Below are 13,891 nucleotides of genomic sequence, written 5' to 3'. Positions count from 1 at the left end.
GTCTTTCCCAGAAAATGCTGCTGGGACAGAAGGCTTCTTGGAGGAGGGAGCATGCGAGGTCGGGTGTTTTTGTTATTTTTGTTTTGTTTTGTTTTGTTTCGAGATGGAGTCTCACTTTGTTGCCCAGGCTGGAGTGCAGTGGTGTGATCTCAGCTCACCACAACCTCCGCCTCCCGGGTTCAAGTGATTCCCCTGCCTCAGCCTCCCAGGTAACTGTGACTCCAGGTGCGCACCACCATGCCTGGCTAATTTTTGTATTTTTAGTAGAGAAGGGGTTTCACTATGTTGGCCAGGCTGGTCTCGAACTCCTGACCTTGCGATCTGCCCGCCTTGGCCTCCCAAAGTGCTGGGATTACAGGCGTGAGCCACCACACCCAGCCTGCAAGGTGGGTTTTGAAGCATGAACAGGAGTTTGCCAAACACAAAGCCTTAGATTCCAGGCTGAAGATTTGGTTCATTGATTCACTAGACACCTCCTGCAACCTCTACTGTCACACTCTCATGCCCAGTCTTCTGCTGGATGATGCTGGGGACAGCAAGAGGCCTCAGCTCCAACCCTGTCCCAGAGGAGCCCCCGATCTGGGCAAGACAGAGGTAGACATAGACACCGCTAGCCCCGAGGGAGAGATGGGGCTGAAGGAGCAGGGGCTCTATCTAGAGGAAAGGTTTCCTGGGAGAGGGGATATTAGAATTGCACCTTAATAGGGGGTCAGGCGACAGAAATTCACAAGGGTGAGAAAATCTGGAGTGGGGAGGGTGTTCCAGGCAGGGAACTCAGCATAAGCAAAGGCCTAGTTGGGTGAAAGACCATGAATTTGAATAAAATATGTGGAGCCACATCCTGCTGGGCCCGGAGAAGTCACAGAAGGTGTTGGAGAAAGGGCAGGACACCATCCGTTCTGCACGAATCGAGAGTTCCAAGACAGAGCAGCCACTGGCAAGAGGCTGTTTTTCCTGGCTTTAGCTGAATGGTCTGGCAGTCAGCCCCTTTCTTCAAGGGCTGGAGGAATGGTCCTCCTGGCATCCTACTAGCATCTGCTCAAACCCACCCCAGGCGGCGGGGGGCGGGGGGCTGGCGGGGAAACTGGGTCACCAGCAGAAGGCCTGCCTCTTCAGCCCCTGCCTGCCGGGGCTTTCCGCATTTAGACAGAGTCTGGTGCCATCCAAACCCAACTTCGCTGGTCTCAGGGCTGGGGCTGGAGGTGACAGGAAACCCTGCCCCCAACATAACCCCCCCGGAGGAAGTTAGGAAGAGCAGGGACCCCGGAGAGCCCAGATCTGGTTCAAGTCCTGGCTGGACCACTCATTCGCTGTGTGACCTTAGAAAAGCACCTTGACCTCTCTGAGCCTCAGTTTTCTCATCTGTGAAATGGGGGAATTCTATTAATGGGACTGTTGGAGAACTCTGTGGGTTCTTCAGGTTGACACATAGCAACAGTAGCTGACTTTCACTGAGAGTCCACTGTGTGTCTGACTTGAAGCCACGTTTCGTCACCACCCATTGGCTTGTTAAACCTGCTGTGGCTGCTCCGTCATTCCCATTTTACAGCTGAGGACACATCACCTTAGCCAAGGCCCTCCAGTGAGGATATGCATGGCTCCAGGGCTCTCCACACCACTCCTGGCTTTGGCATGTGGCCCCCTTGCCCACGGGTATGAGGCCAGCTCCATACCCTCTTCCCGCCTCCTCACCCCACTGGCGCCTGGGCATGAAAGAGCCTCCTGTTTATCCAGGGAATTAGCAGCTCTGGGCTCCCAGCAGGGCAGCCAAAAGTGGTCCATTCATTCGCTTGAGTGAGGAAAGACTAAGAGCTCCCACCCCCACCCCAGCGAATGGGGCAGGGAGGGCTCTAGAAGGTCCAAAAGCAGCTCCTGTGGTTCACTTGGGGAAACTGAGGCACAGAACAGCAAAGTCATTTGGCCAAGATCACCAAGGGGAACTGGGATGCAAACCCGTCTGACTCTCGAGTTCCCCTAACTGGGTTCAGGTTCAGCATTTTTCTGGGGAGAAACTGGAGGTTTAGAAAGAGTCAGGGACTTGCTGCAGTCACACAGTGAGTTTGGGTCAGTGGGGACTCTCTGCCTTGGTGGTGTCTGGGAAGGCAGCCCCACCTGTGCGGAAGACAGGTCCTTCTGTCCATGATTTCATCATCCTGGAACAAGGCAGGGAATGGCCCTCAGATAGCTTCAAGCCTCAGTTTCCCCACTGGGAGATGAATATAATAGTTTCCGTAAGGTCTTAGCCTGGGGTATCTGCCAGGGAGGGTTTAATGGGATTCCCTGAGCCTGGAGACCCCCACCGGGCAGGTCTGGGTCTGATTTATCTACTGGGGCCCATCCGGACCCCTGTCCAAGGAGACAGATGCTCACACAGTACCAGCTGGGGTTATGAGTCCTGGTGTAATGCAAGCCTGGGTCCCACTGGAGGTGACAATGGGAGTGGGAGGGGTGTCTGGGTATGAAAAGATTCAGGTGGGCATGTATGGGAGCACCAGGAGCTGCATGTGTGTGGCTGGTTGTAACAGTGGCTGGAAAGGCTACAGATCTCGGGGTTGGTGGCATTGGTGGTATTGGTGTGAACATGGTTGTGTGCTCACTACCTGTGGGTGTGTCTGTAACTAGAAACCTGGTTGTGTGTGAGCAACATGGGGCCGATGTCTGCTGCTGGCAGGAAGGCGAAGGTGTTGTGGGTGTGAGCAGCAGTGGGTGTCTTTGCATGTGGAGGGATTCTGGTGCAGCCCAGCTCATAGCTTCGCCTTTGATTGTGCAGCACGTGTGACTTGTGTGTGGCCCAGTCCAGGTATGGTTTTGTGTGGCCTGACCAGGTTGATTGTGCATGTGATTGTGTGTGGCCTGGTGTGGCTATGCATGACTGGGTGGTTGTGCATGGCTGGGTGTGGTTGTGCATGGCTGAGTGTGGTTGTATATGGCTGGGTGTGGACAGCAAGGACCATGTGATTGTGTGGGGAAGGAGGTGGATTGGGAGCAGTCCAGGTTTGACTGTGCAAGGAGCAGAAACCTGTGTGGTCTGTGTGGTTGTGGCATGGGAGGTGGTTGTCATTGACTGGGTGGCTGCGCTGGCCGGGTGTGGCTGCATGGCTGGGTGTGGTTGTCATTGGCTGAGTGTGGTTGTGCATGGCTGGGTGTGGTTGTCATTGGCTGGGTGTGGTTATCATTGGTTGGGTATGGTTGTGTCTGGCTGAGTGTGGTTGCATGGCTGGGTGTGGTTGTCATTGGCTGGTGTGGTTGTGCATGGCTGCGGTTGGCCGGGTGTGGCTGTGGCGACAAGGTGGCTGTCATTGGCTGCGTGGCTGTGGGCGGCCGGGTGTGGCTGTCACGTGGGCCGGGTGTGTGGTTGTATGGCTGAGTGTGGTTGTGTATGGCTGGGTGTGGTTGTCATTGGCTGGGTGTGGTTGTGCGTGATCAGGTGTCATTGTGTATAGTCAGGTTTGGTTGTGTGTGGTGGGACCTGTGTGTGGCCAGGTGAGGTTGCATGTGAGCCACCTATGCTGTTAGTGTGGCTGGGGTGTGGCTGGAGTGTGACTGTGTGTGTCAGTGGTTGTTGGTGGCATTGTGTGTGACTTACCCATGTGTCACCTTGGGCATCTTCAGAGGCACTTTAGAGGCACTGTCCACCCCTGAGACCCAGCTGCCTTGGAGGGTCCAGCCTCCCTCCCCACCTCTGCTCTGGTCTTCTAGTCCCATTCCCCACCCCTCCCCCACTGGCAGCAGCCCCTGGCCCAGGGCCCCAGTGGGTTGGGGGGGGGCAGAGAAGGCACTCAGGGTTAGGGAGGGGTGCCCAATCCCAGCTCAGGCCTATAAATAGCTCTTTGAGCCCAGTAGATTCCCAGGCAAGGTTGCCTCATTCAAGCCCCCGGCAACAGCCCGCCCCTGGGCCCCAGGCCAGCCCGTCTAAGCTCAGTCCTGGCACCAGCGAGGGGCCGGGGAGTGGGGGCAAGGGGTGGGGAGGAGTGGAGAAGCGGGGGAAGCAGAGGGATGAGGATAAATGGGGTTGGGGCTCAGCTCTGTGCCCACAGACCTCGGCTCCCACCTGGTCTCTACTCACTCTGTACATCCTCCGGCAGGTGATCCTAGCTCCCTGAGCCTCAGTTTCCCCAGCACCTGTAAAATAAACAGCAGTCCCCACCTGTGTGTTTACTTCCCATTTCATTCTCTGAGCAACTGGTAATGTGGGGACATTAATTATCCCCCATATTTATTTATTTATTTATTTAATTTTTTCCCGAGACAGAGTCTCACTCAGTCACCCAGGCTGGAATGCAGTGGTGCGATCTCGCCTCACTGCAACCTCTACCTCCTGGGTTAAAGCGATTCTCCTACCTCAGCCTTCTGAGTAGCTGGGATTACAGGCGCGTACCACCCCCACCCAGCTAATTTTGTATTTTTAGTAGAGACGGGGTTTCGCCATGTTGGCCAGGCTGGTCTCAAATTCTGACCTCATGATCCACCTGTCTTGGCCTCCCAAAGTGCTGGGATTACAGCCTTGAGCCAGCGTGCCCCCCTTTTTATTTTATTTTATTCATTTTTGAAATAGGGTCTCACTCTGTCACCCAGACCAGAGTGTAGTGATGCAATCTTGACTCACTGCAGCTTCAATCTCCTGGGCTCCAGCGATCCTTCCCCCTCAGTTTCCTGAGTAGCTGGGACCACAGATGTGTGCCACCATGTCCTGCTAACTTTTAAATTATTTTTTGTAGAGATGGGGGTCTCACTATGTTGCTCAGGCTGGTCTTGAACTCCTGGGTTCAAGTGATCCTCCCGCCTCTGACTCCCAAAGTGCTGGGATTACAGGCGTGAGCCACCGGCACCTAGCCTATCTCCATTTCAGATGGGGAAACTGAGACACGGAAAGACGAGATGGCTCACTCAGAGTCACATCATTACAAGCAGCAGGGAGGGGGTTTGAACCCCAGACTTGTGGAGCCTGAGCTACTTGGTTCTCAACACACGTCACACAGCCGTTCTCAGTGTCTTCCCCAGTGTGAGCCACAGCCATCCCCCAAGCACACTCCAGCTTTACCCGACTAGTCATCTCATGCTGTTTGGGTGCTGCTGACACAGCTGTCACCTGCAGAAGCTCGCATCAGCTGGGATCCTTGACCTCCATCACTCCTCTGTGACACAGAGTTGGACAGTCAGTGCAGCTTCCTGCTGTATCATCTTGTACCCCAGGGCTACACCCCCTTGCTGCCCTGGGGTCCCCCCTTATTCCTCATTCATCATTCATTCCTACTCTTTCTTTGATAATCTTTTTTTTTTTTTTTTTTTTTGAGGTGGAATTGTGCTCTAACACCCAGGCTGGAGTGCAGTGGCACAATCTCGGTTCACTGCACCCTCCACCTCCCAGGTTCAAGTGATTCTCCTGCCTCAGCCTCCCGAGTAGCTGGGATTATAGGTGCACACCACCACGCCTGGCTAATTTTTGTATTTTTAGTAGAGACAGGGTTTCGCCATGTTGGTTGGGCTGGTCTGGTCTCAAACCCCTGACCTTAGGTGATCTGCCTGCCTCAGCCTCCCAAAGTGTTGGGATTACAGGCATGAGCCACAGTGCTCGGCCTCCTTTCTTCTTCTTTTTTCTTTTTTATTTTTTTGAGATGGAGTCTCACTCTGTTGCCCAGGCTGGAATGCAGTGGCCTGATCTCGGCTCACTGCAACCTCCGCCTCCAGGATTCAAGCGATTCTCCTGCCTCAGACTCCCGAGTAGCTGGGATTACAGGCATCCACCACCACACCCTAATTTTGTATTTTTATTAGAGGTGGGGTTTCACCATGTTGGCCAGGCTGGTCTTGAACTCCTAACCTCAAGTGATCTGTCCATCTTGGCCTCCCAAAGTGCTGGGATTATGGGCGTGAGCCACCGCGCCTGGCCAAGGCCTCCTTTCTTTGATAATCTTGTGGAAGCTATCTTGTCCCTCATTTGTCTATCCTTCTGCCAGACGAACACCCACCCTCAGAGATGCTCAAACACACACTCACAGATGTAGGACACAGGGTGGAGTGCTGTGAGCCCATTCTTAGCACAGAGACACCACTACCACAGGAAGAAAGGCAGGGGCAAAGGCTGCCCTCTCTGGGCACATTTCACTCCTCGTGGCCTTTTTTTGTGTGTGTGAGATGAAATCTCACTTTGCCACCCAGACTGGAGTGCAATGGCATGGTCTCGGCTCACTGCAACCTCTGCCTCTTGGGTTCAAGTGATTCTTCAGCCTCAGTCTCCCAAGTAGCTGGGACTACAGCTGCATACCACCACGCTCAGCTCATTTTTGTATTTTTAGTAGAGACGGGGTTTCACTATGTTGGCCAGGCTGGTCTCGAACTCCCAACCTTGTGATCCACCCACCTCGGCCTCCCAAAGTGCTGGGATTACAGGCTGAGCCACCACACCCGGCCTTTTTTTAGACAGAGTCTTGCTCTGTTGCCAGGCTGGAGTGCAGTGGCGCGATCTCAGCTCACTGCAACCTCTGCCTCCTGGGTTCAAGTGAGTCTCCTGCCTCAGCCTCCTGAACAGCTGGGATTACAGGTGTCTGCCAGCATGCCCAGCTAATTTTTGTATTTTTAATAGAGAAAGGGTTTCACCATGTCGGCCAGGCTGGTCTGAAACTCCTGACCTCAGGTGATCCAACTGCCTCGGCCTCCCAAAGTGCTGAGATTACAGGTGTGAGCCACCGAGCCCAGCCCTCATTACTATTTTTTAAATGGTGGTCAAATACATGTAACATAAACCTCACCATCTTAAAGTGTAAAATTCAAGGCCAGGCATGGTGGCTCACACCTGTAATCCCAGCACTTTGGGAGGCCAAGAAGGACAGATCATTTGAGGTCAGGCGTTCGAGACCAGCCTGGCCAACATGGTGAAACTCCATCTCCACTAAAAATACAATAATTAGTCAGGCGTGGTGGTGGGCTCCTGTCATTCCAGCTACTTGGGAAGCTGAGACAGGAGAAACGCTTGAACCGTGGGGGCAGAGGTTGCAGTGAGCCGAGATTGCACCACTGCACTCCAGCCTGGGTGACAGAGTGAGACTCTGTCTCAAAAGAATAAATAAATAAATAAAATAAAGTGTACAATTCAATGGTGTTAAGTACATGCACGTTATTGTGCAACCATCACCTCTGTCTAGATCCAGAATATTTTCATCACCCTAAAAGAAGACCCGGTCCCCATCAGCCGCTCACTCCCCATTTCCCTTCCCCCAGCCCCTACATCCACTAATCTGCCTCCTGTCTCTATGGATTTGCCTGATCTGAGCCTTTCTTTTCTTTTCTTCCCTGTTTCTTTTCTTTTTTTTTTTTTTTAGACAGAGTCTTGTCACTCAGGCTGGAGTGCAGTAGTGCAAACATGCCTCACTGCAGCCTCGGCCTCCTAGGCTCAAGAGATCTTCCTGCCTCAGCCTCCCGTGTGGCTGGGACTACAGGAACATACCACCATGCCTGGATAATTGTTTTTTTGTTTTGCTTTTTGTTTGTTTGTTTTTTTATAGAGACAAAAGGGTCTCGCTTTGTTGCCCAGGCTAGACTTGAACTCCTGGCCTCAAGGGAGCCTCCCACCATGGCCTCCCAAAGTGCTGGGATTACAGGTGTGAGCCACCACACCCAATGCGACCTGGACATTTCTGTAAATGGAGCCATACACTATTTGGCCTTTTGTGTCTGTCTGCTTTCACTGAGCATCATGTTTTCAAGGTTCATCCATATTGTAGCATTGATCAGTGCTTCATTCCTTTTTATGGCTAACATTCCATTGTATGGATCTAGGCGTTTATTTATTTATTTATTTATTTATTTATTTTAGAGATGGGGTATTGCTTCGTCACCCAGGCTGGAGTGCAGTGGCGCGAGCACAGCTCATTGCAGCCTCGACCTCCTGGGCTCAGGGGATCCTCCTGCTTTGAGCCCCCAAGTAGCTGGGACTACAGGTGCAGGTCACCCTGTTCAGCTAATTTTTGTATTTTTCTTTTGTAGAGAAGGATTTTCCCCATGTTGCCCAGGCGGGTCTCAAACTCCTGAGCTCAGGGGATCCACCCACCTTGGCCTCCCAAAGTGCTGGAATTACAGGCGTGAGCCACCACGCCCAGCCTTGGATCTAGGCTTTAAAGATTGGGGTCTCCAGGCTGGGTGCTCATGCCTGTAATCCCAGCATTCTGGGACGCTGAGGCAGGCGGATCATTTGAGGTCAGGAGTTCAAGACCAGCCTGGCTGACATGGTGAAACCACATCTCTACTAAAAATACAAAAATTAGCCGGGCGTGGTGGCAGGTGCCTGTAATCCCAGCTATTTGGGAGGCTGAGGCAGGAGAATTGCTTGAACCTGGGAGGTGGAGGTTGCAGTGAGCTAAGATTGTGCCACTGTACTCCAGCCTGGGTGACAGAGCGAGACTCTGTCTCAGAAAAAAAACAAAACAAAAACAAAACTGGGGTCTCATGTCTCATGACAGGGACAAGCCTATGCCTCTGCATAAAGCAAAATTCTGCCTGTGTCAACAGCAGTACCCAGTCCATAGCCAGAGCACCATAAATGCTGATCGGACAAAGGTGAATGAATGAATGATACAATCTGGCTGGAGTTGCTGGAAACAGCTCGGGGGTGTCACACACCTGATCTCTCACCCTGCATGCCTCTTACCAGCTTTGTAAACAAGGAGTCTCCCCGTCTTGTCCGTGCCTCAATTTCCTCTCTGTAAATGGGGTAAACCAGTAATTGTAGCCAAAACTGCTTTGAACGTGAGCCCTAGAGAATCAGGCAGGGCGAGGTTCGAATCCCAGCTCTGCCTCTGTGCGTGACCTTGGGAAGCGACTTTGCCTCCTTGGGGCTCAGTTTCCCCACCTGTAAAATGGGACCGCCTCATTCTGGGGCGTAATGGGGACGTTTAACGCGGTTCCTGGGGCAAAGAGGATGGGAGGAGAGTCAGTGCCGTCTTCTCCTGGGTGCGGTGGTGTCCAAAAAATGGGCGGGGTGGGGATTTTAGACAGGGGAGCCCCCCTCCCTCGCGCAGCCAGACGCCTCGGGCTGGCGGGGGCGCATGCGCAGAGCGGCATCGCGGCCCCTTTATAAGCACTGAGGCGGCGCTGGGGCGAGCGGAGCGCAGGGCGCAGGGGCTGGACCCGGCGCGGAGCTAGCTGAGCCGGAGCGCAGCGTCCTTTGTGCCGCGCGACCGCCCCGGGATGCGTCCGAGCTAGGAGCCAGGTGGGGGGTCCGTGAGGGGACCGTGTTGGCGGGGAGAAGACTTTGGGATTAGAGACAGAGCTCGGGATTAGGGAGAGGACATGAGACCAGGGAGAAGCCCCCAGAATGGGGAGGGGGCTGAAGCGGGGGAGGGGAGCCCCGGGTTGAGGAGGGAGCGCAAACTGGGAGGGGGCTTGGGAATGTCAGGTGGACACACATTTGGGGAGGAAGGTTGTCCGTGGAATCCGGAGACAACCCCCCGGTGGGGAGGGGGCCGGGCTGGGGGTGGGTCTCAGGGTTGGGGAGGGAGCAATGGGAAACAGGGTTAGGGGAGGGGCCCCCCGAGTTTGGAGAGAAGAAGAGGACACCCAGATGCCCAATGGGGGGACTCTGGAACAGGGCACCCCCGTATCTCAGCCGAGACACCCCAGGATTTTAAGTGGGGATTCCCAATTTGCGGATGAATGGAGGATTCCGGGCCGGACTGCAGTGGGGAGGGGGCCCCCCAGATCACCCTGTGCCCAATGGAAAGGTATCTGCGCTGAGAGGAACGGCCATGGGGAAGGGGCGCCCTGCCGTCTCCCTGTCCTTTTGGGTCAGGTCCGTTCTGACTCAGGGAGGAGGTCCTGGGGGGCCCCATCCCAACGTGGTTCCCCGTTATTCCCTTAGACCTTGGGTTGAGGTGTTGTCCCTTATCCCAGGGAACACACTGGGTTCCCAGGTGAATGTTGGGTGGGGGTCCCTAGACCGCCCAGCTATGGATCCCCAGGACCTGTGAGGGATACCAGCTCAGAGCGGGGGCTGTCCCCCAGCACCTTCACAGCCTCCCACGTCTTTACAGCATGACACAGACCCCTACCCCCATCCCCTTTAGTTCCACCTGTCCATATGGACACGTGTGGAAACCCTGGCTTGGTTTGGGGGCACAGACGCTGGGAAGTAAGGGGCTGGGACCCCAGGCCCTGTCTGGGCAGGAGCGACCCCCATCCCTACGCGCGGGGCTTTGTTCCTCTCAGGCAGCATCAATGAGAAACAGCCAGGCCAGGGAGAGGGTTGGCTCTGGGCCCCAGCGGGGGACGTGGGGGCGGGGCGGGCAGGGAGGGGTGGGTGCACTGTGGGACCCCACTGGGGGACTATGGTTGATGGACATTCTGAAATCAAAGTTCCCCCTCAAGGATATGGGGGTTTTGTGTGTGTGTCCGCCCTGGACAGGCGGGGAGGGGGAGTATGCCCAGGGGTTCTAGGGTCCCCTGTGAATCTGATGTGACTGTGGTTGTGTCTTTGTCAGAAAACTTGTGCTGAGGGCCACATCACCATGTGGCAAAATGATGAGTGCCCATCGGTCACTGAGGCCACATTTATCCATCTCGGTTTGTGCCAGGGGCTGGCATCGCCGTGTGAGTGAGTGAGGAGCTATGTCTGAGGCTGTTCCGTTCATCAAGGGGTTTATGTGGGGGGGGCCCGAGACTGTGGGTGTGTGTCTTTGTGCAGAAGACACGCCGCCTGTCTTGTAAGTGCCCATATTGTCTCTCTTTGTTAATGTCACTGTGAATCTGTGTGAGTGTGTGTTTCCCCCGGGTCTGTGTCTGGGGTGTGTGGCTGTGTGTGTCCTGCTTGTGTATCTGGAGGGGCCAAGGGTTCTTTCCATGCGATTGGCAGTGTGCATCCTGGGCATGGGGGTGTGGAATGTGGTCTGTGTTCAGAGTTGGGGCACTAACAGGGAAAGCTTGAGCACGGGCTGAAGTCCCCGAGGGGCAGCCTGGGATGATGACTGAGCCGATCTCCCTTTCTCCTCCACGGAGTTCCACATTCACACCCATGCACACTAATACACCCTGACTCTCAGGTCAGAAACACACACATATGCGCACAGCCCCCTGCCGAGGGTCACTCAGACCCACACACAACCACAGATCACACTAGGTCCCATGTGCTCCACCCGGTGCACGGAGCTGCTGCAGGCCCCCACACACAACATGCACACACCACATGGCACAACCGCCTGCACACCCTTGCCAGGACACAACACCCCGGACACACACCCAGTCACACTCACAAATGCCCATTGGCAAACTCACCCTCATTCAGTGCTAACCGAGACTTGGGATGGGGGTGAAGTGAAGGAGGGGACACACACATACACACACTCACACACACACTCACACACACACACACATTCACATGGATCTGAGCTGCCCCTCCTCCAGCACCCCGCAGGCCCCTGCTTGCATATGCATGAGGCTCGTACATTATTCATGAGGGCACGGGCCCCAGACAGCTGTGTAAATGCTCATCTCTGGCCGCCCTGGGGAGGAGGTATTTTAAGAGAAGGATGTGGGTGTGTGAGGGTGCGAGTGGAAGGGAGTGGGAGGGTGTGTGTGGGGAGTGTGCACCTGAAACTGTGTCTGTCACCATGTTGGGCAACCTCAGTATATTTTTAGTGTATACATGAGGCTTTGTGTCTAAAGAGCTGTTTTTAAATTTAACATTTCTAGGACTTTGCAAGTCTTAGGTCATTTCGTCCTCACAGTAGCTGTAGGCGGTACTTGCTGGATAATCTCCATTTTACAGGTGGGAAAACTGAGGCACAGAGAGATGGAAGCAGCTAGTCCTGGATTAGAAGCAGGGCTATCTGGATGTAGTCTGACCTCTTAATGGGGTGTGTGTGTGTGTGTGTGCGCGCGCGTGTACGCGTGTACGTGTATGTGTGTGACAGAGAGAGATAGAGAGAAAGAGAGAATTCTCTGGCCTTGTCCATTCCTAAGGCCCTGCTGGGGGCAGGTGCAACCTGGAGTCCTGTCTCTCTCTAATACCTGGCCAGGCCTAGAACAGCCGTGAGGGGACCGCACACTTGCTTGGAGTTCCAAGGGGAAGAAATGAGAACAGCCTGAGATGAAGGCAGAGGTTACTGAGGTTTACAAGTTGGTAGTTGGGAGCACCGGTCCAGGGTCTGGCCTTGACCTCTACCCTGCTGTGCAGCCTGAGGCAAACCTCTAGCCATCTCTGGTCCCCGAGGCATCCTGTTGGCAGGCGGGAGGCAGGGGTGGACCAGGTGGGCTTTGCCGCCGCGTTGCCGCCTCAGAGTTCAGCACCACGGACAGGTCCCAGGCCGGCCTCCCAGCCGAGAACTCTGGCAGTTGGGAAGGAGAACTGGGGAAGGGGACAGCTGTCCCCTACAACCTCCCCTTCTGGACTCTGTTCACACCCCTTCCTCAAGGATAATTTCTTATAGGGGCAGGGAGCAAGGGTTGGGTTTGCAAATGATGTTCTAATTTTCCATCTGCGCCCACCTCCTGAGCCTGGTGAGGGGGATTGGCAGGGGTGGGAGGTTTCGGGGAGGGACCACCTCCCCAGGATTCCTAGTCTCTGGGAGAATGTGAAGTCAGGAAATGTACTGCTGTGTCCCAACGACTGGCTTTGCTCGCAGTAGGCACTTAATAATTGTCCACTTTATCCCTATGGGTCCTAGCCCCTATAGGGAACTGGACCCACAATTGAAGTTTCTCTGTGGGCCTAAGAAGCATCTTTGTTGGGCTGTGTGAAGTCAGGAGGAGGATGGGTGGGCAGGGGTGAGCCCCTTCCTCCAGCTAGGAGTTGGCGGCTCCTCCAAAATCCCAGAAACCAAGAATAGAATCTTGGTGACAACCAAATCCTGGAATTGAAGCTGCGAATCGTGTCAGCCAGCAAACCCAGATTAAAGGATGGCTTAGAGGCCAGCCTGCTGCCTGGACTGGGGATGCTGGGAGGACTGGGATGGACTGCTGCCCTCTAGGAGCCACTAGTCTGATGGAGGAGGCTGACTTGAAAAAATGGTATTTCAGTCTTGGCTGTGTTAAGGTCAGTAATAATAATAGCAGCAGCTAAAATGTACCCCTTACTGCATGAGGTAGTTCTAAGCATTTTATATATATTGACTCATCCGTTCCTTTCAACCACCTGATGTTATCCCCATCTGATCCACAGAGAAAGTAAGGCACAGAGAAGGTAAGCAACTTGTCCAAGATCACACACAAGGAACAGTGAGTCAATTCCAGATTTGATTCACGATAGTACCCAGGCTTCTGACCACAGACTTCATTGCTTACATTGTTTTTTGTTGTTTTGTTTTATTTTCAGACAGTCTTGTGCTGTCACCCAGGCTGGAGTGTGGTGGTGCGATCATAGCTCCCTGCAGCCTTGAACTCCTGGGCTCAAGCAATCCTCCCACCTCAGCCTCCTGAGTAGCTGGGACCAAAAGTGTGCACCACCAGACCCAGCTAATTTTTTAAAAGAGATGAGATCTCACTATGTTGCCTAGGCTGGTCTCAAGCTCCTGGCCTCAAGCAATCCTCCTGCCTCAACCTCCCAAAGTGCTGGGACTATAGGCGTGAGCCACCGTGTCTGAGGTCAAGTGGCCCTGGGTTCGAATTCTGGCTCAGCCCTTTGCCGGCTCCTTCTGTGACCTAGAATAACACACTGGTCTCTCTGAGCCCTGGTTTCCTGATCTGTAGAGTGGGGGAGTTTGGTCCTGCCATGCTGAATATCTGGGAGGGTTGGGTTATGGCTCACTCCTCCCTCCCTTTCCATTTTGTTCCAGATCCAGGATGGGGGCCACGTTTGTCTGGGCCTTGGGCCTTTTGATGCCGCAGATGCTGCTCTTTGTGGCTGGGGAACAGGGTGAGTTGGTTTGTGGGGAGGGAGAGATTGGGGTCTGGGGGATGGACAATA

The 13,891-nt window shown here is 54.3% G+C and overlaps 1 protein-coding gene across 2 annotated transcripts in view; it reads left to right on the top strand.

Moving 5' to 3' along the window:
• The first annotated feature begins 9,089 nt into the window (after positions 1-9,089).
• Positions 9,090-13,891, top strand: part of NCAN (neurocan) — a 40,012-nt gene continuing 35,210 nt past the window's right edge. Inside the window, exons 1-2 of one of the 2 annotated variants that reach the window (XM_009193947.3) lie at positions 9,090-9,205; positions 13,761-13,840. In XM_009193947.3, coding sequence (XP_009192211.1) covers positions 13,768-13,840 — 73 coding nt within the window. In that variant the 5' untranslated portion in view covers positions 9,090-9,205; positions 13,761-13,767. The remainder of the gene's footprint in view (positions 9,206-13,760; positions 13,841-13,891) is intronic. The other variant, XM_009193946.3, reaches the window with a different exon arrangement.

The sequence above is a fragment of the Papio anubis genome, chromosome 20, assembly GCF_008728515.1.
Source record: "Papio anubis isolate 15944 chromosome 20, Panubis1.0, whole genome shotgun sequence".
NCBI lineage: Eukaryota > Metazoa > Chordata > Mammalia > Primates > Cercopithecidae > Papio > Papio anubis.
This window is presented reverse-complemented; position numbering and strand designations above follow the sequence as displayed.